The sequence below is a fragment of the Pelophylax lessonae genome, assembly GCF_965119305.1.
Source record: "Pelophylax lessonae genome assembly, chromosome: 13".
In the NCBI taxonomy this organism is placed as follows: Eukaryota; Metazoa; Chordata; class Amphibia; order Anura; family Ranidae; genus Pelophylax; species Pelophylax lessonae.
This window is the reverse complement of record NC_138780.1, coordinates 123,567,776-123,592,555: the sequence shown is the minus strand read 5'-3', so window position 1 is coordinate 123,592,555 and position 24,780 is coordinate 123,567,776. Positions and strand designations below refer to the sequence as shown.

Sequence of the window (24,780 nt, the reverse complement as noted above, 5' to 3'; positions counted from 1 at the left end):
TGGATGTTCAGGCATCGGCAGATGCTTCCTTTGGCATCAAGGTTCTTAGTGCGGCAGTTCCTTAGGGTCCCTTGTTTTGGACCCCTGGCGTTTTGGGATATGTTTTTTTTTTTTTTTATCCCTGGCTTATTTGCTTTTCCTGGGTTGTTGCTCCTGTTGAGCAAGTTTTTTTCATGTTGCCCAGCTGGTTTCCTTCCTTTAGTAGGGTTCCTTTCTTTGATGTGGAGACTGCGTTGCCTTACGGCGCGGCTGCGTTTCCCACCCCTCATGTTTGCACTGCTTTGGGACGTCCCCATTGTGACGAATATGAAGATGGCGGCCACTGTCGGAGGACGTAAGAGAAAACTGAATTTTTGTAAAATTCCTTTCTCTGAGTCCTCCGACAGTCGCCGCCCCCGCCCCTCTTTTGGGGTTTGGTTGTATACTCTACTGCTATTCCACTGAAACTGAGATATGGATGCAGGAAGTAGGAGGGTATTGACTGAGGGGACCACCCCCTGGGGGTGGGATATGTTAAAAGCTTTAATGTTAACATATTCTGTTGCCTAGCTACTCCTTCGGAGCAAAGTCTAATACCCCATTGTGACGAATATGAAGATGGCGGCGACTGTCAGGGGACTCAGAGAAAGGAATTTTACAGGTAAGATTTTACAAAAATTCAGTTTTAACCCCTTCCTGCTGCCTCCCAGCCCTTTAAAAGCTTCTAAATGGCAGGAGGCAGAGACGGGCATTCTGGTCATGTGACTGCTTTGATTGGCACGCGCTCTCCGCACAGAAAAATGTTTACATAGGGCCGCATATATGTGGCCTCTAGGTATTAAAGCCCACCCGCTAAGAGAGGCCACGTATGTGTACCTCCTGCAGGTATGATTAAAACCTGTGAATGTTTACTCAATGAAGGGACAAAAGGCCACTAATCAGTACAGTAGTACCTTGGTTTTCGAGCATAATTCATTCCGGAAGCATGCTTATTATCCAAAGCACTCATTTATCAAAGCGAATAAGCCGCTGGTGTACAGTATACAGTTCTGTATATGGCCAGAGGTCCGGGCTGCTGGTTGCTCCCAGTGCTTTCTGCTGAACTCGGAGACACTTGGGAACTGTTGACTTCACTTTTTCGGGTGCTCTGGAATGCGCAGTACGTCTGCCCTTCCAGCTGGGAGTGTCTCAGAGTTGTGCAGGAAGCGCTGGGAGCCACCAGTTCTCCCGGAGCTCTGGCCACATACAGTACTGTACAGCAGCGGCTTTGGAATTGTACCAGACTCCTTAACATTGTGAGTGTAATTCTTTTTTTTAACATTAAAACTACTGCTCACGTGTTGGTGGTATATTAATACAGTGCTCGCAAATCAAGGCAACATTTTGAAAAAAAAAAAAACGTTGCTCGTCTTTCAAAATGCTCGTAAACCAAGGTTTTACTGTACTTTTTGTTCTGATGTTTTTATTCCTGACTGTGTCCCTTTTAGGGAAATTTCCCCTCACTTCCTCTCAGGACAGAACGTCATGGGGGCATAGAGGAGAACAAAGCACATTTTAGTATAGCAGGGAAGAGTCAGAACTTATGACATTTGTAAATTCTGTTTTCTGTATCGTTCATCGACAGACACAGCTCCTTATCTTCATGACTCATAGGGTTATGCTCCTCCTTCTAGGAATAGGCACTAGGAAGGAAAAAAACTTAATCACCCCTATGGGGGCTGGGACTGTCCCTGCAGGCATAACCCCTCAGACTCTGCTATCATCAAACAGTTTTGTTCTGCCTAGTGTTAGGAATAGGACCTAGCTCCCTGCTGGGACTTGGGTCTTCGCTCTAACAAGGAAAGTTTGTGATGGGGACTTGCGTTTTTGTTTCTGCGTTGTTTCCTACCCCTCATGATTTTACTGCTTTGGGACATCCCTATGACTCATGAAGATAAAGAGCTGCGTCTGTCAATTTACTTACCGTAAAATCCTTTTCTCTGAAGTTCATCGACAGACGCAGCACTCGCCCCTCTGCTTCTGAGTAAATGTTTTTTTTTTTCTTCTAAACACTGCTTGCAACTAACCTGTTTAATAGCAGTGTCTGGGGGTTATGCCTGCAGCGACAGCCCCCATAGGCGTGGTTACGTTTTTTTTCCTGCTTAGTGCCAAAAAATGGGTAGCGGCACTAGGTTTAGGCTCCTAAAGTGATCCTAAAGAATTGTATGTATTTTTTTTTTTTTTAAATAACAAACTTGTCATACTTGCCTGCTCTGTGCAGTGGTTTTGCACAGAGCAGCCCCAATCCCCCTCTTCTGGAGTCCCCCCCCCCATGGCTCTCTGGGCTTTCTCCCCCATGCGGAGTGCCCCCATAAAAAGACACTTTCTATGGGGCACTTGTGTGTGCATTGACACACAAAATGAGGCTCAGCCCCCCCCCCCCCACTCCCTCCTGTTAAAGGAGGAGCAGTTAAACTGCCCCCTCCCCCCAAACTGTAGGCGTAATCAAGCCATGGAGGAATTTAGAACACCTGGACTACATGACTGAGTCAGGGACTCAAAAACTGTATGAAAAAGTAAGAAAGCTTTGTGATTTACATTTTCAGGAAAAGGTTAGCAATGGCATTTCTGTTAAAGCAGATGTAAATAGTATTTTTATTAAAATATATCCAAAGCCAAAACGTTTCTTCAATAGATGTGGAAATGATATAAACCCCTGTTAGGTGCTTTTTCCACTTTGGAAAGATTCTTTTACTTCATGTCGTGGAGACACAACAGAAAGTTAGAGGAAATCTTCCCAATGTAAGCAGGTTCCTCTTTTAGTTGTCACTGTAATAGGTTTACTCATTGGAGGAACTTTTAGATTCTTCTCCACTTTCAATCTCCACGACAATTGTCCCGGTAATTAAACAGCCTAGTGTGGACATCGACCCCAATAAAAACCTGACGGGTTTTGAATCCTTACCTACTTTATCAAAACATTTTAGCTTTAGACACGTTTGGCACATTTCCTTTAGAAGAAGGTGTGCCTTCTGACTACAGTGACAGAATTCAATTGTGTTTTGTGTGCACCTCGATCCTGAGAAATCTGTTTTATTTGTAAGGTAACCTGTTAAAATTAGGCTGTAGTGGAAGCAGTCATTCATTGGCTCTTGTTATCTATAGTTCTGGGGCAGTAAATCTCAACCTGTTCATTTGTCACTTCCCTAGAGTCAGTATGCATCTGTTCTGTTTGGTGACATGAGTCCCTTTTTAAATGATTAAATCAAAAATAAAAAAATTGTATGTTTTTTTTAATTTTATCAAATAAATCTTTCATTTACCTCTTTTTCATTAAAGGTTTGGTATAGAAATGGTAGCACAGGTACAAAGTGAACAAGATGGTCTTGACTTTGATGAGGAGTCGGATTTGGGGATTGAAAGCTATCACTTGGACAGTATCACTGTAAATGCACTTGGGTCAGTGAGGAAAAGGAGTCTCTCCGAAAGCAGTGTAGCTGTGGAAAGGGGCTCTGTATACAATATATTTAATAGCCATAATTCTGACACAAGTGGGGAGCAAACACACCAGGTAACATCGGCAACATCTGGACCAAAGGCAGCTTCAACATTAACTTCACCTGCCAGTCAAGGGAAAATTGGCATCAATTTTCCTGAAGAACTGCCTGCTACAGCCAGTGGCAGCGTTTCTAACACAAGATTGTGTGAAACATCACAAAGTCAGAGCGGAAATGAAGAAACCTGTGCCCCACAAGACAGCCTGAGCATGTTCCAGAGCTCTTGTATAAATGTGGTTACCACAGTCAGCAGTCATGTGGACGGAGGTACTGATAGTTGTGCGTCCAGCACAGAGCAGAATGACAACCAGGGAGTTGGAAAGAAAAGAAGGGCCACCAGGGTAAGATTATTTTTATGTATTTAGTTTGTATTTATTTGTATATCTTGTGCCTGTACATTCTATAGGAGTGCCACACACTGAAACCTGGATGTTGTAACTTTGACTCCTAGTTGTGTAGAATTCTGGTCCACTATTCCTCCTACTTCCCCTATTGTCTCATCACTACATGTTCTTACTGGGTCCCCAAATGAATGTAATGCTGTGAGTGGAAAAAAAATATGTAGGTATATGTACACCAAGGCGGTGTAAACAAGTTTAATAAGGTGGTGGCTAACTACCCTTGATCTCCTTATATACAGTAAGATTACAAATGTATTAGTATCCTAAAGTGGAACTATATAGGCACCAATTAGGGTTGCACCAATACTGTTTTTCTTCCGGCAAGTACGAGCACTGATACTTTTGGTAAATAATACAGTTCGGCAAAAAAGTATTTAGTCAGCCACCAATTGTGCAAGTTCTCCCAAGATGAGAGAGAGAGAGGCCTGTAATTTTCATTATAGGTACACTTCAACTATGAGAGACAGAATGGGGGGAAAGAATCCAGGAAATCACATTGTAGGATTTCTAATGAATTAATTGGTAAATTCCCTGGTAAAATAAGTATTTGGTCACCTACAAACAAGCAAGATTTCTGGCTCTCACAGACCTGTAATGAATGGCACCTGTTTGAACTTGCTCGTCAGCAGGGAAGCCAATGCGTGTGTCAGGCGGCTCCGATTGCCGCCTGGCACCCGCGATCCTTCCTTGCTGAGAGAGAACGGTCGGCTGTTGTAAACACAGCCAACCGTCCTTCTCCCTGGGATGATCACAGAGCTCATGTGATCCTACTATATAGGATCACATGTCTCTATGGTCATCTCAGAAGCCACGCCCCCTAGTCAGAATCACTCCCCTAGGCTCACATTTAACCCCTTGATCACCCACAGGGTTAACCCCTTCCCTACCAATGGCATTATCACAGTAACAGTGCATATTTTTAGCACTGATTACTGTAGTAATGTCACTGGTCTCCCCCAAAGATGTCAAAAATGTCAGTTAGGGGTCCGATCTGTCCGCCGCAATATCGCAGTCCTGCAAAAAATCGCAGATCGCTGCCATTACTAGTAAAAAAAAAAAAAAAAAACAATAAAAATGACAAATCTTTGCCGTAGTTGGTAGACGCAATAACTTTTGCACAAACCAATCAAAATACACTTATTGCGATTTTTTTTTTTTTTTTTTTTTTTTTTTTTTTTACCAAAAATATGTAGCAGAAAACAAATTGGCCTAAAATGTTAAAACATTTTTGGGAATGTCCTTTAGCAGAATGTAAAAAATATTATTATTTTTTTTTTTCAAAATTGTCGCTTTTTTTTTTTTGTTTTTATAACACGAAAAATTAAAAATCGCACAGGTGATCAAATACCACCAAAAGAAATCTCTATTTGTGGGGGGAAAAAAAGGACATACATTTTGTTTGGGTACAGCTTTGCTCAACCGCGCAATTGTCCGTTAAAGTAACGCAGTGCCGAATCGCAAAGTAGTGCCTGGTCAGGAAGGGGGTAAATTCTTCCAGTCTTAAAGTGGTTAAGACAATGTTACACCCATATTTATGGTGTAATACGGTTGCACGTTTTGAATTTAGTGAAGGCTAGCAAAAGGTGGACGTAGCCTTTAAAACCCACTTATTTTCCTTATAAAGAAAATTGTTTGGTTATGCATACAATATATATTTTTTTCTTTTAAAGGATGGTTCCGGTCCTGAAACCTCAAACTTGGAAAGAGACTCCAAAAGAAGAAAAATTAGAGGGAAAAAAGGTAAGCGCTCTTAGAATGAATCTGTTTTTATTCTAATATTCGAGGCATTCATATAAAAAATATCGTCTGTATATTTTTTTTTTTTTTTCAAGTGGTTGTAAACCTCAGACATGAAATATGAACTAGGCTCTATAGTGTGTACTTGTCTCAATTAAAAGCACTAAGTGTCATTTCTGTCTGCTGTTTAGTTCCTCTGCTATCACTTCTGACAATTTTTCCTGATACCAAAAGAAAAATGACAGGGGAGGGACCTCCAGCTTATTGACAGCCTCAGCCCTGTTCCTGTGTGAAGGGGGTGTGCCCCTTCCCTCCAATCAGCTCTCTGAGCTCTCCTCACTGAGCTCTGCAGAGTGTAACTTCAGTTCTCTGTCCCCTTGTTTCTGAATTCTCAGACCAGCTTTATAATTCAGCACTTTGAACGGGAAAGATTTTTGTCATTTTTGTTGTTTTTTTTTTAACGCATAATGGCGGCGATCTGCGTTTTTTTTTTTTTTTTTTGCGGTACTGCGACATTGTGGCGGACAGATCGGACCCTTGACTGACATTTTTGACACTTTTGGGGTTACAAGTGACATTACTGCAGTAATCAGTGCTATACATATGCACTGTTACTGTAAAAATACACTGGTAGTGAAGGGGTTAACTTTATTTGAGAGGGAGGGGCTGTGTGTGTCCCTAGGGGCGTGATACTAACTGTGATTGGCTGTGGCTTGAGCTGTAGGAACACTGATCAACGGTCCTACATAGTAGAACCGCATGATCAGTGTTTCTACACAGGGGAGAATGACAGGCGGCTTGTTTACACAAGCCGCCTGACTTTCTCCCTCTGCAGCGACGATCGCAGAGTGACCGGCGGACATCGGGTCCACCGGTCACACGCGCGGGGGGGGGTCCTTGACCGAGTGGGAGCGCGCCTCCGGCGGCTCGCGCTCGCTCCCCAGAGCCTCACAGGCTGGTGACGTTTATATACGTCACTTTGCCTGTGAGGGGCTGACCGCCGCAGTATATCTACTTGCGGCGGTCGGCAAGTGCTTAAAATATTCTTACTATTTTGTACTGTTTTGCAAACTCATAACATGATTGAAGTTGTACTTGAGGAATCAGTGAGAAAAAGTCAAACATATCCCAACATTCCTATGTTTTCCTATTATTATTTCTTTTGTCAAGTTACTCTCCTGTGAAAATAAAATTAAACCTTGAAATATATACAGAAAGCATAAATTACCAGCTCACTACAGTTTTCCATCAGGGTGTTGCTGTGCAGCAGCCGTCCTTCCTGTCCCTTTTGTTGTTAATCCAGCTATCTGAGAACCTTTTGCTCGTGATATAAAAATGGTTAATCAGCGCTGACCAATATATAATATAAATCTTATGACCCCAATTAATTGCTTAATAGCCAGATAAGGGGACCGATGGCTGCTGACATAAAGTGCATTCACCTGACACCAAAATAATCCAGAAAGTATATTATATCCTACCTGAAGCACCTTCATCCAGAGGGAGGAAGCAACCTATCCATAAATAACAGCACCTGTGTGTGCATAAAGTGGGTTTGGCTCATTATAATTTGTTAGCGGCCAGCATTACTATTAATGCACCAAGTCACTTTATGATTTTGAAGCACCAGCACTTGGTCACTTGATATCAGCACAGCATAGAAGAAATTACCCACCTTTTATGGACTTTTGCACTATATTTATTTTTTTTTTTGATTCCCACTTGTGTATGCTTTTGGTCGTGATGCCTAACTTTTTTCTTTTTTTAAGAAAAGTTAGTGCTAGGCTTTGCTACCACTTTCAACTTTTAGTATGCAAGTCACAGTAAACATCCACTGCATGCTATTTAACTGTCATTTACACACTGAAAGCTTGACGTAGAACTATAGGCAAAACTTTTTTTCTCTTTCGTTCATTGATGGACACAGCTCCTGATTATCTTAACCATTGGGTTATACTGACCCCTACAGGAGTTGGACACTAGGGAGAAAAAAAGTATGGCTAGGCCTATGTGCAGTTCCAGGGGGTATACTCCCTCTCCCTGCGACATAGCCCCAATGGACAGGGGCTGGCCTGCGAGTTAAACGCCTCTCTAGGTCGAATACGACCAGGCCTCGGCCCGAGTCGCAGCTTTCCTCCTGGCCAACAGCCCCCTTTTCGATGGAGAGGGGTTCTGTCTTGAGCGGTGTCCACCCGGTTCCTGCTTTGGCGAGTAGCTGTCCCTCCTCTCCCCTGGAAGGTTTTGGGGTGGACGTGGGCCCCTTCTTGGGACGGTCAGACCCCCGGGTTCCCTTCCTTTCCATTAGACACCCCCCCCTTTCATCTGTCCCTCATCTTACTCCCCCCTCCACTTATGCTGGGGCTTTTTGGGTGGTCTGGTCCACCTCCTGGGATCAGGGCAGGGTACTATACCAGCAATCAGACGATTGGCTGTGCAGGGGGGGGGGGGGGTAATGTTGCTTCTTCTCTTACTGTTTTTGTATAGCTGGTGGGTTTATGACTGCAGCTGAATTTTAAAAAGCAGAACATTTCTTCCATTATTGTCTTTTTTTTTCTTCCCCACAGAGCGCTCCCAAGTGGACCAGTTGTTAAATATCTCTTTAAAGGAAGAAGAACTAAACAATTCTCTCCAGGATGTTGATAACCACCTTAGCCAGGCCCGCACTGCTTTACAGACAGCTTACATGGAAGTCCAACGCTTAATGATTCTGAAACAACAGGTAAAACATTTTTCCTTTTGTGGACAATATTGAATCGTGTTAGCAAGTAGGTTGATTGTTCTCCTTTAGAGCTTTGTTCGGGAGTTTTCTACATATTCTTCCAAAGTTTCAGACAGACGTTTAAAGGGTATTTCCATTTTTGCAGTCAAATTGGGATAACCTCTACTTTTTATTTTTTATACGTTCTCATTCACATATACCTAACCTAAAGCCCAAATTTACTTAATAATAAATAATATCAGTAAGCTATCAGCACAAGGGATATTACCTTCAGTGTGATGTTTCCCGGTTTAGCAGAACTCTTCCTCTTCTGATATTTCCCCCCCTCATCCACCACTATACCTATACCTATGCCTGTCCTTTCCATCCAGCTCCTCCATTCACAGAAGCCAGCACCATAGCTTCTATAAATGCAATCTATGACTGCAGGACAGATAGATGATTGAAAGGTCAGCCTCCTCTATTCATAGATCAAATTTCATTCATAGAAGCTATAGTACAACTTTTATAAACGTAGCTTGGCAAAAAGGGCGAGCATAGTCAAGCACTTATGTGGCTGTCACAGCTACATTAGTTCTATTAACCTCTGAATGGGCTGCACAAATGTTCTTTGTATTTTTTCCATTACTGCCTATAAAGCTCCATCTAGTGGCCAAATTGCTGTAAATTTTTCTAAAGTTCTTCAGTCAGAGAATATGCCACATTTTAGCAAATCCAAAGAGTGTACAAGTACAAAGTACGTACGGCGCTCCTATGGGAAGTGCAAAGTCCATTGGTCCATTGAATGCCCTGTTGAATGCCCTGTAAGTTGGCACCTTTTTGGCTTTTGTCAAACTAATTGTCTTATACTTCTCTGTTTTTGCTATTGAAAATTAATAAAAACGGTCAGTTTTCAAAAAAATTGTTATTGATGCAACCCTAAGTCATAGTATTCGAGAAAATACGGGGAAAGTTCATGCTGCCTTCATTTCAATAAGTTTTGATTGAGATTTGCATGAAAAGTAATACAATACATGTTTGTAAAGAATGCCAAATAAATATAAGTAAAAATAAAGAAAATGTATAGTCTGTTGCAATTAAAGCTCTTACACTACACAGACAGGTTTAAACCCATTTTCATATGAAACTATTTCAGTATGAAAACAAAGTAACGCTGTATCCAACTGAAGCTTGACAGATAGGGCCCAGTAAGAAGATAACTCTGTTAAACATGACCTGATTTGTTTTTAATGACATATTCCTTAGCATACCAGGTAGACCATGAGGACCATTCCTCTTGTACAGCACAGAGGCGGCCATTGCTGGAGGCACACATGCATGTATGTGTAATGCAGTTGAGTGAGGGCAACTTCTTCAGAGAAAATAGGACAGGTAGTAGAGAGCCAGTTGTGGGTGATGACTAGTCTTGCAGATAACAATGAAAATTGTTACAATGAAAATCATCAATGCCCTAGTTTAAAATAGCTAGCTCAGGCGATGGAATGATTTGAATGTGCGTAACTTCTTGGAATAATCAAAATATGTTGGACCAATAGTACGATAGGGCATTTCCGGACCATAGTAAGTGAGAACGACAAATCTATTGTATGTAGTAAGTGGGGAGTTCTGTACCAGCAGAAGGCAATTTTGTAGGTTAGTTCACATAGACTAGCAGATTTAGAAGCCTTAAAAGGGGCGTTTAGTGCGGCTACCCATTAATCATTTGTAAAGGAGGTTCCTAAGTCCCGTTTCCCATTTAATCTGGGAGTTCTGTTTGGTGCTTATCTTGTAAAAGCTGATAGAGGAGGGAGATGTAATTCATGTTTTAGCGTATTCATCTCTCCAGAAATTCCATGTTAGCTTGGGTATGTGTTGGAATAAGTTAGGGGAGTGTAAAAGGCAATGAGCTATTCTGCTGTACTGGAAGTAGCCAATAGAAGGTAAAGTGAATTATTTTTGAAGTGTTGGAAATGGTTTCCATGCCCCAGATGCATATAAGTCTGATACTCGTGTAATGCCTTTCTGCTTCCCATGTTTGAGTGTGGATATCGGGAGTCAGTGATTAAGGGGATCGGTAATTGGTACAAAGATGTGCTTCATGCTGCTTTGAACCCTAGATGGTAAAATGCTGAAAAAGAGGCCAGTATGGTGGGTGATATGGATTTGTCTTAACGGAAGAGTGCTAATAAGTCATAGAGAGTACGACCAAGGACTTAAAGAGCTTCTAGATCCCTCTATATGCTCTGTGAGTGAGGTATAAATCAAGGTTTAAGTTGTGCTAGTAATGAGGCATAATACGGTAGTAATCCTTGAGGTCAACATAGCCTAGGCTTCCTACTGACTTGTGCTTTATATGTTTAATGTGGGAACATCTAGCGCATTTTCCTTACCAGATAAAGTGGCCTAATAGTGCTTGGAGTTTCTTGAAGTAAGAAGCAGGTATTGGGATAGGGTAGGGATCTAAAAAGGTACAATAATTGTGGGAGTTTAAGCATCTTGAAAGCGTCCAATCTGCTCAGCTAGGATGGAGTAAATTTAGAGAGGTGTGATAAATCTGCTTGTGAGGACTGTAAAAAAGGGATAAAGGTTTCCTGAAATAGAGATTTGGAGTTAATTGTGACCTGCATTCCTAGATATTTCATGGAGTGTTGTGTCCAAACATAGGGAAAGCGAGTGGTTAGGAGGGATTGGATAACTGCTTGTATATTGAGGCCTATAATATGTAGGTTTTGGAATCGTTCCCTTTTTTTAATATATCTGACTCCTTCAAAATTGAGTGTGCCGCATTTGGGAAAGTTTGTGCTGCCTTGATTGCTTGTAAAATTTGTCCAACAAAAGTTTTATAAATAGACCCATGTGTCAGTAAATGAGACCCAGCAAACTTTTTCAGAGGGTGTCCGGGATTTCGTTTAAAATGGACTCTAGCTGAAATGTCATTGGTGTATTGGATGCCTGCCACCTGGAATATGTTTAACCCTGCTAAAACTGACAAACTTTGTAATTTACTATAATTCTAGAAAATGTTAACATAATTCCTTTTTAAGTTGTTAATATTGTTGATTTTATAAGTATTTTTAAAATTGTCCTCCTTTTACAGATTACAGTGGAAATGGGCACTTTAAGGACACAGAGAATTCAGATTCTTCAGGGTCTCCAAGGTACAAAATTATGGCAAAAAGTAAACCGTGTGCAGGTAACTGTTGTTGATATGAGAGCATAATATTTCCCCACTCTTTAATTTTTGAATAGGAACCCTTGGTTTAGCCATTGATGCAGAGGAGGGAGGAAACAATACAGCTCAAGGTCCACAATCGCCAGCTGTCCAATCCAGAAATGTGCTTCCTTTTCAGTTGGAGACGCCACCTTTTCTTACTACCCAGACCCCAGCCAGCTCTCTCCTACCACCTCCAGTCCTCACTTTTACACCAGCAGCCATACTTCCGGCTCCTTCTGAAACTGCAACACCTGATTCATCTGTAACAATTAAACAAGAACCAATGTTGCCTGAGGCAGCAGATAGAAACCTCTCCACTCCCCCATTACAAGCAACTGCACCAGCAGAGCCTAATGGTATGTTGATTTGGAATACACAAAAAGATTTGTAATACTTTAAAAATTTGATGTACAATAAAATTATTTACAAGTAGTTGGGATGAGCACATCCCTACAAAATATTCCCAAAGGGAAAATATAAAAAATTCACAAATAACTCATGACTGAAGTAGATAATCTTTGCAGAACTTTTAAATATAAATGTGCAAAATCAGTTAGTTTTGTATCTGGCGTCTTGCCATTGCTTCTTTTTTTGGTGGTGATCTCTGAAACTAATGTCTGATTAATAGACCACGGATTATGTGCCGCTACATTCAAGTGATTGAACACTGGCAAAATCCCCTTAGTGTCCCCATATAACCCCTCCCAGTCCTTAGCTTATGGACGCCTTCTCCTTTTGGAAAATAATTTCCTACTAAATTCATGTCCTTCAGCTGACACTTCTAAGAAGATCTGACTGCCTAAAGACTTCATGGCTCACTAGCAGTTTTCCTGGATCTGTGACCCTTGAGTACACCTTGGCACCACACCTGGACCCCACAACAAAGTGGAGTTGCCTGTAATGTTTGCTTTGGGCACTGAATCTTGCATTCCACGCTAACCTTGACACATGCAGCAGCTGGTGTAGTTAGCCGCAAAGTGCTATATAGGTCCAGGGCAGTGGGCCATTCCAATGCCAAGCAGATCCATGCCCATAAGAATTACAGCCTCCATCTGGCCCTTCATTTTGCACTGCTCCATAAAACTGAGAGTTTCCCTTTTTATTGTATGCTTTGATTATATTAGTTTGATATTAGATTGATATATAGATTTAATCTCATGACTTGGCGTGTAATGAAGTAGGTTCCACATCATGCAGGCACCTGGATTCTGAAGTGTTCTTCTCTTCACTGCAGGGATGCTCCGTGCTCTTCCTGTCTCTGAAATCTCAACATTTCGATGGTTAATAGCTTTGGGCTTAGGGCTGAGCTGTTGTGAAAAAGTCACATTAGGGCCCTCTCCCTCTTTGATCCTCCGTTGGGATAAGTTTTTACATTGCTTACACTGCTTGTACCACAATCTCTAAATGAGGGAAAGTCACAGGATCCTCTCCCCAATTCAGAGATCCTGTTACAGGCAGTGAAATTAATGTACTTTTCTCAATAGAGAAGGGGGGGGGGGACCTGGCACAACTTTTTACATCTGTTCAGTCTGGAGACACAAGCTATCAACCTCTGCAGCAAAGGTTTCTCCAGGATACAGCTGCCTGAATGATGTGGGACATACTTCATTACTGGTATAGCTAAATTTTGACTTTAAAAGAATCCTCACTCTTTGAATACACATTACTGTATTGTACAGTAAACCTCTAAAATATTGTTGTTTGGTGAATATTAGACATTTCTTAGGCCGTCCATAGACTAATCTTGGCCGCCTCAGCAGGAACCGGCTCAGATTCGAACCGTTTGGGGGGTAGGCTGAATATACCAAGTTTGCTTGGCAGGAGAGATTTTCTGGTCGGCACTGTGTTTTGATGAGGGAATAGTGCAAATTTCTTTCCTGCAACCCGTGGTTGCAGGTAAGAAATTTGCGCCGCCTATGGCCTGACTTAAGGTCAAGATTAATAAAGCACAGCAGATATTGTGAATGGTGTGTTTTTCCATTACAAAACACATTGTGTGTGTGTTTAGAAGGGCAATTGTGCAATATTAACCACCTTCAATCCTCCTGAGGAACCTAAATTGTGAAACATGCTTAGGAAAAGACTACCTTTTTTTGTTTGAAATTAATTGATGACTTGATTACTGAAAAGGCAGATTGTATGTTTAACATGCTTTAGTATACCTTAAAATGAATAGTCATGTAGAGAAGGTTACCTTGCACAGTGTCAGAAAAACTATACTCAAGATGTATAAAGGACGTCCGTCCTTTTGAAAAAGAAAATTGTACTATATGAATTGTGGTATTTTAGTGTATTGTTTATTGAATAAAAATTGTAACTTTCATTTCAATACTATTGTTTGGTGCCCTAAAGGCTGGCTCTCGGGTGTGTTTAAACACAATCAAGGTGTGCAAAGGGCTAATTGCAGAGGTAACTGACTCCCGTGACTATTACACTAAAGTCTCCTACACACTACTAATTTGTTTTCCCTTTTAGCCTGCAAAAAATCCTACACCTTATGTCGGGGCAGCTGTACTAACAATCCGATGTTAGTACAGCGGTCTCCTCTGCTGTGCTATTGTATTCTGACAAGGGGGCAGCACCCCTCCAGAACACTTCAGTCAGCGCTCTCATCCATTACCTGAGAGCGCTAATCGAGAGCCAATCTGCAGACCTTTTTCGGTCATTACCCTTCAACAGTTTGGTCGGCTTATGTTCGACCGGCTGCTGTACACATGGGCTGAATTTCGGCGGGTTGAATTGGCCTATGCTGCCCGACATTCAGCCTGTGTGTACTAGGCTTTATCTGCTGGCACATAGACTATTGTCTTGCGGGCTAGTAAATCTTTGTGTATGGGGGGGCTGAAAGTGCCACCGTCGCATACTTTTGACAGTGGCAGGTTAGTGGCAGGGTGCTATGCGGTCACATATCTGTGGCAGTGGCTGGGATCTATCACTGCCATCTGTAACATACAGAGGTTGGACAAAATTATGGAAACACCAGGTAAAAACAAAATTGTTACCTAATGTGGTGTTGGACCCAAACCTTGTTCTCCAAAATTGACTATAGTGGCTGTATGATATGGAGGTCTGGGGACTGCGGCACCCAGGGAAGGTGCAAGACTTTGTCTGCCAGCTCGTCAAACCACGATTTGAGAACACCAGCTGTGTGAATCAGAGCATTATCACCTTGGCAGATCATTAATTGTTTCCATATTTTTGTCCAACCCCTGTAGCTTCCCTATAGCAACGCCCATAAATTGGGCTTCAGTCTGCGGGAGAGCACAACACGCACAGAACTAAACGTGCTTTTATTTCACAATGTGGCCAAAGATCAGATGAGGACCAAGTGCTATGTGCCCCTAGAGGATTTGACTAGGACTTTTAAGCATTAATGATTCGTGCAGCAATCATTTACTTTTTTTTTTTTTTTTTTTTTTTTTTTAGCTAAGGGTTTTTAGCGAAGTTTTTTCTTACCCTTATCTAGAAAATGAGAGATTTTTCTGCTACTGGTACTTCCACGAGGGCCACAGACTGCCCCTTCCTCAATACTGATTTATCCCAACACATTCTAACAGTTTATGTACAGTATTGGCGTGTATGGCTATATGTATATTTGTGTGGTCAGCTTTAATTACTGAGTGAAAAAGATGTGAATGGATAAATAAGAGTGTAGGGCAACAAAGGCTGCGATGTGAGGTAAATGTCATTTTACATTAGTAGATTGAAGAGTGAAGCTCTAATAATATTTTATTGTATTTTCAAATTTACCATTTTATGCATACATCATTTTTTTTATTTTTTATCTAGGTGTGGATGGTCAAAATACACCGGTATATCCAGTTATTACAGCTTCTATGTCTCTTTCTGAGCTTACAAGCGCGTTTCCTGTTCTTAATACAGAATCATCTAATGAAAGGCAGTATGTTTCAGCTGCTACATCACCACCTCATGATTTATTACCAACTCCAGTTTTCTTACCAAAGAAGGAAGTGGGCCCTTCTTATGATCCACCTGCTTCTGTGACCAGTCCACTTCAAGGCCAAACTCTTCCTCTCAGTGTTTCAGCAAAAGATACTGACTGTCCATTAGCCCCTTCGGAGAATATAGATTCAGCTTTGATTTCAGCAGATTCTAAGGTAGGCAAGAAAAAGAAGAAACTGCGAAAAAAGAAGACCTTACGTGCTGCACATGTGCCTGAAAACAGTGACACTGAGCAGGATGTCAGCAAGCCTGTTAGAAAAGTAAAGTGTAGAAAACTTTCAAAGGAAGCCACAGTCAGCACTTCAACTCCTCTAGAGGTAGATGCTGCGTCACAGGATGGCGAAATTAACAAAGATGTCAATGCCAGTGATTCCAGTATTGAAATGATGGAATTACCAAAACCTCGCTATGAGGTGGTAGAGATAGATTCCAATGAGGAAAAACCAGACAGTCCAACCAAAACTGACCCGGCAGCCTGTCCAAAACTGGGCAGCTTAGATAAGAACGATGAAGTAACCTCCACCAGTGAACTCGGCACAAACTACACAGAGGAAACGTTGAGAAGGTGAGCAAGTGTTAAAATGTCTTGATGTGAAGATAATGCAGTTTGCGGAACTTTTTAAAAGTAAAGGCTCAGTTGACAAAGGTGTGTGGAAGAAGTGGTCTCGTAGCAGAGGTCCAACACAGCCTCTGCTCCAAAGCTCATGCTCCCTGCTGAATGGAGAGCTTTGACTTTGACACAGTAGGGGACATGTCAGACCTCTGTAAAGAGATTACTGATTTCCCACAAGAAGTGTTATTCAAATCAGGTCGTTGGACTGAAATAATAATAGTACAAATGGTGCTGGCCTGGTCATACCTTCAGCATTTTAAGAGACTGAAAAGTACATGTAGTTTTATAGCAGAAAAAAGTTAAAAATTTAAGATTGCTGACAGGCTTGTTTTTTATGACAGAAGAGATCAATTTGGTCTCTGTCATAATTTTATCTTTCTGCGTGTTGACATTGATTTACACAGAGCGGCAAATGCGCAGCTCAGCTTGCATTAATGGCCCAGCTCTGTGCAAACCTGGTGTAACTCCCATGCACATGCACAGGATTTATGTCCTCATGGCCTAACCAATCAAGTGGCCGAGGAATCCAACTTCGGAAGGAAGACTGGGAGAAGATGGAAGTTCCTACAACACATGCTTTAGAAGAGATCTGTTAGCTGTTGGTAATTTTTCAGTGTTATGACCCAGAATTTGTAAAGTCTGTCAGGTTTGCTCTTCTATGTGCATAATGTTTTATAAGTGATGTTTATACACTGAAATACTGTAGCTTGATGTATTCCTTTATATAAAAAGAAGATAATGTATTATAAACTGAAAAAATCAACAACTTGCCATTTGCTTCAATAATTTGTTTCTTACCCTGTGCAGCATGGAGCAGAGAGCTTCTACCCCAGGAACAAAGAATTCTTCTGGTGAGTGTGTTATTGCTGCTTCATAGAGTTTATTATTTTGCAAATTATCTTTCTTTTTTTTTTTTTTGCAGTGAATGCCCTCTTTTTAGCTATGCCCTCATTATCACTGCTCATTGTATTTGGTAGAAGTATCATCGGATCCTGGAGAAGATGAGGAACCTACAGAAGGCAGCTTTGAAGGACACCAGGCTTCAGTAAATGCCATGCAGGTTTACTGTAGAACCCTCTACACCTGTTCTGCTGACAAGAAAGTGCGGGCCTACAATCTGGTGGTAAGAAAAAAAAAAAAATTACAGTAGTTCTTGGAGCTGCTACTTTGCAGTTGTAACCTATGCAATAAAAAAAAAAAAAAAAAGATAAAACCTGTAGGCATATGAAATCTTTCCTTTGGTGCTAACTGCAGGTCCTAGGGGCCATGCAGTGGTGCAATCTGTGACCTGCTGTGTCCACCGGACTATGGTACCATGTGAGCGCTGTAACTAATCATTTGTAGTATATATAACCAAACATCCTCCCTGCGCTATGTGAACATTGCTAGATTATTTGCAGCTGTATCATCACCATGTGATCAATTATGAAGAAACAAATAACACAGCGCAAAATAGTGAAAAAATAAATATTCACTCTCTATAAATCTTTTGTGCTCAAAATCAAGAATCATCTTAGTGAAATGTTTTTATCAAACAGGATATTCCCCAAAAGATGAAAACCAAAATATTGACAAGCATGTGTCCAGTGAAATTTTTGTGCAAAAAAAAATATATAAAATAACACAAATAATTAAATGTCCAAAATAAGCATGTGTCCAGTGAAGGAATATATTACGTTCCCAGTGCTCTCTTCTAAATAAACAGTGTCAATCCGTGCTTCCTCATTCAATCTGTTGTGATCCACACCCCACCTGTGAATGCACTTACCAGATGACGTGGTCCCCTTAGCAGTACTGCATGTGGGTCAATAAAACTTAAAACTGGTAAGTGTTTGGCACTTCTTAAGATTCTTCTTTGATGGTCACAAAGGGCAGCAGAGATATTGGAATTTTTATACTGGTCCCCCAATGGTCATCACTCAGGGCAAAGGAAAACAGAGAAATTCCATAGTGTAATACGTTCAGCAATTTAATAGGTAAAAGGAGAGTAACACTTACAGTGCATCAGGCATGTATTCGCATATCCTAATAATGATAGACATCAGGCAAGTACTGAATAGGCCAACATCCGAATGAGTACATCTGTGATAACGCCCACTGGGAGGGGCGAAACATGTTGACACAATTTCCGGTTTACAGTAGCGCCAGTAACGTCCCTTCCGGTCCGAGTGGAACGTAAGCAGGAAGGGGCACACTGCAGCGTTCTCTCACGATTCGGACGTTTGACTACTCAGTACTTGCCTGTGTGCTTGGGTCTGAGTTGCAGTGGTCCCTTGGCTGACAGCTCCCCTACTTCGGTGACGAGGATTCTATATAGAGCGTTACCCGCACCATGGAAGTGGTGCATTTTTTTTGAAGTGGACGTAGGTAACCTCTAGGGACGGTTGGACCTGCCTGCAGGTTCTCTCCTCCCACCCTTAAAAATCCCTCAGGGAGCTGGGCTTCCCCCACTCCCTTTCCCCCGTCTGGACCTGGAGGCTGGTGGGGGGTTCCAGGGCAGAGAATGCAGCGGAGACCCCTGGGGTCTCCCCCGCTATCCCCACTCTGTAAGGGTCCTGGGAAAATGTGTCCTGCCCTGGTAGTCTGGAGAGGTCCCAGTGTAGGAGACCCCTAGGTGCATGCCCCACTATTTGCAGTGTGGGTATAGTGCAGGTGAGTCCCAGAGCTCTCTGTCTCTCTGTGGCTCTGTCTCTCTCTCTCTCTCTGTCTCTCTCTCTCTCTGTCTCTCTCTCTCTCTGTCTCTCTCTCTCTGTCTCTCTGTTCCTATGGTTGCACTGACTGTGGTCCTGCAGTCCTTAGTGTCCCGGGTGGAAGTGGCTTGTGAGCAAAGGCCCAGGAGGAAGCATCCCCTGTCTTTCCCTGCTTAGTCTGTCTCATCTGATTCTGAGCCTGATGCCGCCGTGGACGCTGCCCATCCAGGGGGGCTTAATATCACACCCCAGGATACATCCAATAGTGAGGATGATTCCTCCATGGTCGCAGCAGCGATTTTAAAAAATGCTGTTAGACGCACTTATCACTGGCGTGCGTGACACTTTAAAAATGGAGGATGCGGCGGTTTCCAGGATGAACATAGCTATCATAAACCCAGTAGAGGAATCCGGGACCTTTAAGGAGCCGGCTGACAGGAAAGCGGAGGCTGTGGCACACAGCATGTTTACTATGGCTGGTTTGACATTGCAGCCAGTCTTTGTCTCAGCTGTGGTGTCTCATACCCTAACTGAATGGGCCAAGCTTTTGCACCAGGGTCTGGAGGGTGAGCAGAATCCCGCTGCTTATGTTGATTTAGCGAACCAGTTGGTCCATGGGCTGCAGTTTATTTGTGATGCAGCTCCTACTGTTTCAGCAGTGGTGACTAGGCACACGCTGTGGCTTAAGAATTGGTCCGCAGACCAAGCCTTTAAGAAAGTTCTCATTGATCTTCCCTTTCAAGGCGATCGCCTGTTTGGTGCTACCCTGGATGACATCATTAAGAGTATCATGGGGGGGGGGGGGGGGGAGAGAGGTAGAGTACCTTTCTGCCATAGTCTAGGAAAGGGAGGGAGCCTTGTCGCAGACCAGGGCCCTCCTTCTCAGCACATAGAAAATTCTTTCTTGCTTCTGGGACGGAGAATAAGGGAAATAGATCTTTCAAATCTTCCCCGGGAGGTTCCAAGCATCCTTGGTCTGGTGAGCCTAGAGCTAGCTTCTCTGGACCCTCAGACAAGACCCCTTCATCATGAAGGTCTGCTCTCACCCTATTATTGGGGTGGGGGAACATCTTCGCTGGTTTCCGGACTCGTCGACCTCCTTCATGAGCATCAAGGGGATCCACGAAATGATTCTTTTGGGGGTACCCAGAAAGGGGGATAAAGCTAGTCCTTTTCAGGTTTTTTTAGGTCCTGAGTCTCCTTGTGCGGATTTAATTGCTGCAAAGGTTCAGGTGATGTCCAAACTACCTAAGGTACCCCCTATCCCTGTCTAGGGAATTGATTTTTATAGGTCTGATTCTAATTCTGACCAGGGTGGTCCTTCCTCTGGTCAAACTTAAGGAACCACGGGCTGTGATTTACCGGCTACTGTCACACAGATAGTTCTCTCTCCCACTTTGCAGACAGGTTCTGAGTCTGGTGGTATCCACCTTCAAGACAGTTCTGTTTGCACAGTCCTACATGCAGCTCCTTTACCAGGAGGATACAGAGGTTCGTGGTGCGATCATGGGTTCCTCTGGCAGACGCCACAGGCGTCCAAGGGCCACATTAAGGCCAGTGTCATCCTTGGCTCAGGCTTTTTCAGCAATTCGTGCGAGGAATCAAGGGCGAGGATCTTCCAATTACTCTGGTGGCCATAAATGTCCCTTGGGGGGCTTCCTCTCAGAGAAGACCATTTGTCCCAAGGGCTGATCTACCATCCTGCTTTACAGTCACTGGTTTTAATGGCTTAGCTATTGAAATCTAGGTACTGAGGGATAGAGGTCTGTCTGGATCAGTGATCTCTACTATGGTGAAGGCGAGAAAGTAGTCTTTCAGCAAGATATACCATCGTACGTGGAAAGCGTATATTTCTTGGTGTGAGTTGATTGGCACTCATCCTTGATCCTTTTCTGTGGCTCAGATCTTAACGTTTCTTCAACAGAGCGTTGATCAGAAGTTGGCCTTTGAGTACCATCAAGGGCCACGTGTCTGCCCTGGCAATCTTCTTTCAGCGACCGCTAGCCAGGCACTCTTTAGTTTGTACCTTTTTATTCAGGGGGTTTGACACGTGGCTTCACCTGTACGGTCTCTTTTGCCACCATGGGATTTAAATTTGGTACTTTTGGTTCTCCAGAAACCCTTATTTGAGAATATTTGGGAGATTCTCTTGCCTACGTTATCCTAAAAGGTGACACTCTTAGTGGCTATTACCTTGGCCCACAGGGTATCGGAATTGGTGGCATTATTCTGGTGCAGTCCCTATTTAGTGGTCCATAGGGATAAAGTGGTTCTTCGTCCCTGTCCATCATTCCTGCCCAAAGTTGTCTTTGACTCCCATTTGAATGAAGACATTGTGTTGCCTTCCTTGTGTCCCAAGCCGGCTCATCCCAAGGAACTTGCTTTGCATACCTTGTATCGTGCGGTTTGGGTGTATCTGGCAGCTACTGAGTCCTTTCGGAGGTCAGACTCGCTTTTTGTGGTTACGGACAGACCAAGAAAAGGGCTAGCCGATTCTTTGGCTACCATCTCCAGATGGTTCAGACAGACAGTGACTCAGGCCTATTCAAATAAAGGTCACGTTCCACCTTTCCCTGTCATGGCGCATTCTACTCGGGCGCTGAGTGCTTCTTGGGCCTTCCGTCATCAGGCATCAATATCGCCAGTTTGCAAGACGGCCACTTGGTCGTTGGTGCATACCTTCACAAAATTCTATAAGGTAGTTACTTTGACATCGGTGGATGCTTCTTTGCCGCAAAGTTTTGCAGGCTGCTGTTTAAGAGGGGCTGGTCCCTCTTGAGGGTTGTTTTTCTTTAAACTTTTATTTTTCAGACGGGGCTCCTGTGACCCGGTATAAGGTTCTTGTGTCCTGGTTAAGGGCTCTTAAGTTTTTCCTTTTGGCGATGCCTTTGGACGTCCCACTAGTTATGATTTATGGAGCACTGTGTACGTCGATGAACGAAAGAGAAAATGGGATTTTTGTACTTACTGTTAAATCCATTTCTCTGAGTTGATCGACGGACACAGCACCCACCCCTCTATGGAGTTCTGATACTTCTAATACTGCTTGCTACTAAACTGATTACCTAGAGCAGGGAGGAGGGTTATATACCAAACTGAGGACAGCCCATGGGCGTAGCCAGGTGTTCTTTGTTCTGCCTAGTCCTACTCCTGGAGGAGGCAATATAACCCAGTAGTTATGATTTATGTAGCGCTGTGTCCTTCTAAGACATTTAGAGAAATGGATTTTACGGTACGTACAAAAAATCCCATTTTATGTGCAAAATGTTATAACCGCAACTAAAAAACGTGGGTTTTTTTTTTTTTTTTTTTCAAAATTCATTTTTCAAAAAATTAAAAAAACTCCAGTGGTGATTAAATACAGCTACATGGGTGTCAAAAATTTAAAAAAAATGTCATATGGGTACAGTGTTGCATTGCCGGGTAATTGTCATTCAAAGTGTGACAGCCCTGAAATCTGAAAATTAGTCTGACCAGGAGGGGGGGGGGGGGGGTGTCCCATATAAAGGGGGTTAATGTGGCTGTCAGATTTAAAATAATAGTAAAACTTTTTTTTTTTTACCCTATTTTTTTTTTTTTATCCAGACCCGTAAATGTAAGGCACTTTTTGAAGGACACACATCAAAAGTGAACTGTCTCCTCGTGACACACAAGCGAGGGGAGACCATAGTACTGTATACTGGATCTAGTGACTACACAATCCGATGCTTTGACGTTAAGGTAAGTTACTCTCTAATACTATCACAATGGAACAAGGAATGTAAATGTTTCAAATGTTTGTGTATGAGCGGCACTAAAATCTGAATATGCAGTGTTTAAATGTTTAGAGCGGGAAATTAATTTGTTCGTCAACAGATGTCAAGCCAACTATGCCCAGTCATTATTGCAGATTTTAGCTTCCTCCGCCACTTCCATAGTTAGAAGATCATTGCATTAAAATAAGTGCTTCTGATGTTAGAAACACTTGTTCTTACCTCCAAAATACCCCTAAATATAAGTTTCTGATCTCTAGTATTTTTAAAAATTTGTGTTCTAGTTTAGAAAACGCAGGTGTGTGGACCTTTTATCCCAGATAATATGATTTTTGTACTAACCGTAAAATACACACAAGAAAAATGGACACTAATCACATAGAAAAACAGAAGGCCAGCTCTTTTAAGGATGTAGGCCTTCCCACCTCTCACTTATTTGTAGTAAGCAGTCCAAAAAGCAAATGATAACATATGAGTGGAGGGAGCTGTGTGCCTCAGTGGACCCCAAGAAAAGGGGTATGAAAATCCTATATCCTAATCGTACAGTACAGGACATAGGTTTTGTATTCATAGACAATTGGTTGTATGCAGGCTACCTTCAGGTTATTTACCACTGGCAAAAGAAGTTGCTAGGGTAACCCCTAGTACACACTGATTTAATCCAGCACACACCGTGAGATTCTAGTTTTTTTTGCTAGTGTCCTTAGATGATGGATTTTTTATTCAGATATTTTTTTCGAGATCCGACTGGGTATTGCCCTTAGCTATCTAGAAATTTCTGGAAAGATACCCCCTGTGTTACTCCAGGGAATATGCCAAATTGTTTTGGGCCAGACTGTCTCAAGTGAGACCCTTACAAACCAAACATTACAAGTGCTACATGTGTATTTAACTCCAAAGTGCTATACTGGTCCAGGGCTGTAGTCCATTTCTATAATTCACAGACCCTGAAGACCTCTTTGGGTCGTATGCCCACCATGACGAGCAAAGTCTGGACCCTTAGTAGGCCCAAAGTTATAGATAAGGTGAGACAGGGTTTCCCTGTATTTTGACACTGGTTCCTGGCTTCTAATAAGACCTTCTGCAGTACATAGCACACAATGTGGTTTAATGGGGAGTTATTCACCTTACTGTGGTGGCCCCTATTATAGTTGTCCTAGCTGAACCACAGGAAGCACTCTATCTCTCGTATTTTGGGTTTTATTCAGTCTAGTCTTGACCAGTGTCTGGCCCGGAGTACCCTCAAGGGTCAGGTTTTTGGCCTATGCATTTTCTTTCAGAAACCTTTGTGCGTCGCAATCTCTAATGAAGATTTCTCTTCATGGTGTTGCTCATATAAATCCCCCAGTTCGACCTCCTATGTCACCTTGAGATTTCAACCTTGTGTTCTTTGTACTTCAGAGATCCTTCTTTGAACTGATTAGAGACATTCCGTTGGAAAACCTCACATGTAAGGTTCCCTTCCTGGTGGCCATTATGTCTTTTAGGTTTGTTTCCAAGTTTGAGACCTAAACCATAATTTTTACCTAAAGTCTCCCCTTCTTTTCACCTTAATGAATATATTCTCCCTTCCCTCTGTCCTGCCCCCCAAAACATGACAATTAAATTGCTCTCCACTTCTTGGATGTGGTCAGGGCTGTCAGTAGCAGTTTCTGTGGAGGAGGGGGGAGAAACATTACTGAACAGCGGCTTCTTTTTGACTTTGCTACTGTTTTTTGAATTTTATATTTCACCGCCAGAAGCCCTGAAGACTGTCCTCAGTCTGCAGCCAAATCTTATGTAGCTTTGAAGACCTCTTGTAGTCTTGTAGTCTTTTTGATTTTGGTAATTTTTTGATGGCGGGAAGAAGCATTTGGTTCACTGAAAGGGGACTCTTCTGATGTGGCAGTTTTAATTCCTGGCCATATACTGCAGTTTCTGAAGAAATGCCATATGCACAGCCTATAGTAGATAGAGAGCAAAATGAACACAGCCTTTTTCCTGCTAGCCACTCATAACTGTGAGTCTTCAGAGATTGGGACAGGGAAATTGGGGGATTTGAGTCCTATGCTAACTGGAACACAAGACAGGTTGTGATTGCTATGGATGCAATTGAGATGTTGGATTTGATTAATCGATGGATTATAGTTAAAAAGGGTGAAGGCTTCAGTGACGCTGCTCTCCGTACAAACCAGGTACCCCTAAAATCAGGGGGCTC

At 42.5% G+C, this 24,780-nt stretch overlaps 1 protein-coding gene across 1 annotated transcript in view; it reads left to right on the top strand.

The window, feature by feature from the left end:
• The window catches only part of ZNF106 (zinc finger protein 106), a 110,085-nt gene that overhangs the window by 46,039 nt on the left and 39,266 nt on the right, over positions 1 to 24,780 (top strand). Inside the window, exons 5-13 of the mRNA XM_082275520.1 lie at positions 3,298 to 3,856; positions 5,587 to 5,656; positions 8,218 to 8,372; positions 11,449 to 11,509; positions 11,601 to 11,921; positions 15,355 to 16,093; positions 16,949 to 16,992; positions 17,119 to 17,264; positions 22,417 to 22,551. Coding sequence (XP_082131646.1) covers positions 3,298 to 3,856; positions 5,587 to 5,656; positions 8,218 to 8,372; positions 11,449 to 11,509; positions 11,601 to 11,921; positions 15,355 to 16,093; positions 16,949 to 16,992; positions 17,119 to 17,264; positions 22,417 to 22,551 — 2,230 coding nt within the window. The remainder of the gene's footprint in view (positions 1 to 3,297; positions 3,857 to 5,586; positions 5,657 to 8,217; positions 8,373 to 11,448; positions 11,510 to 11,600; positions 11,922 to 15,354; positions 16,094 to 16,948; positions 16,993 to 17,118; positions 17,265 to 22,416; positions 22,552 to 24,780) is intronic.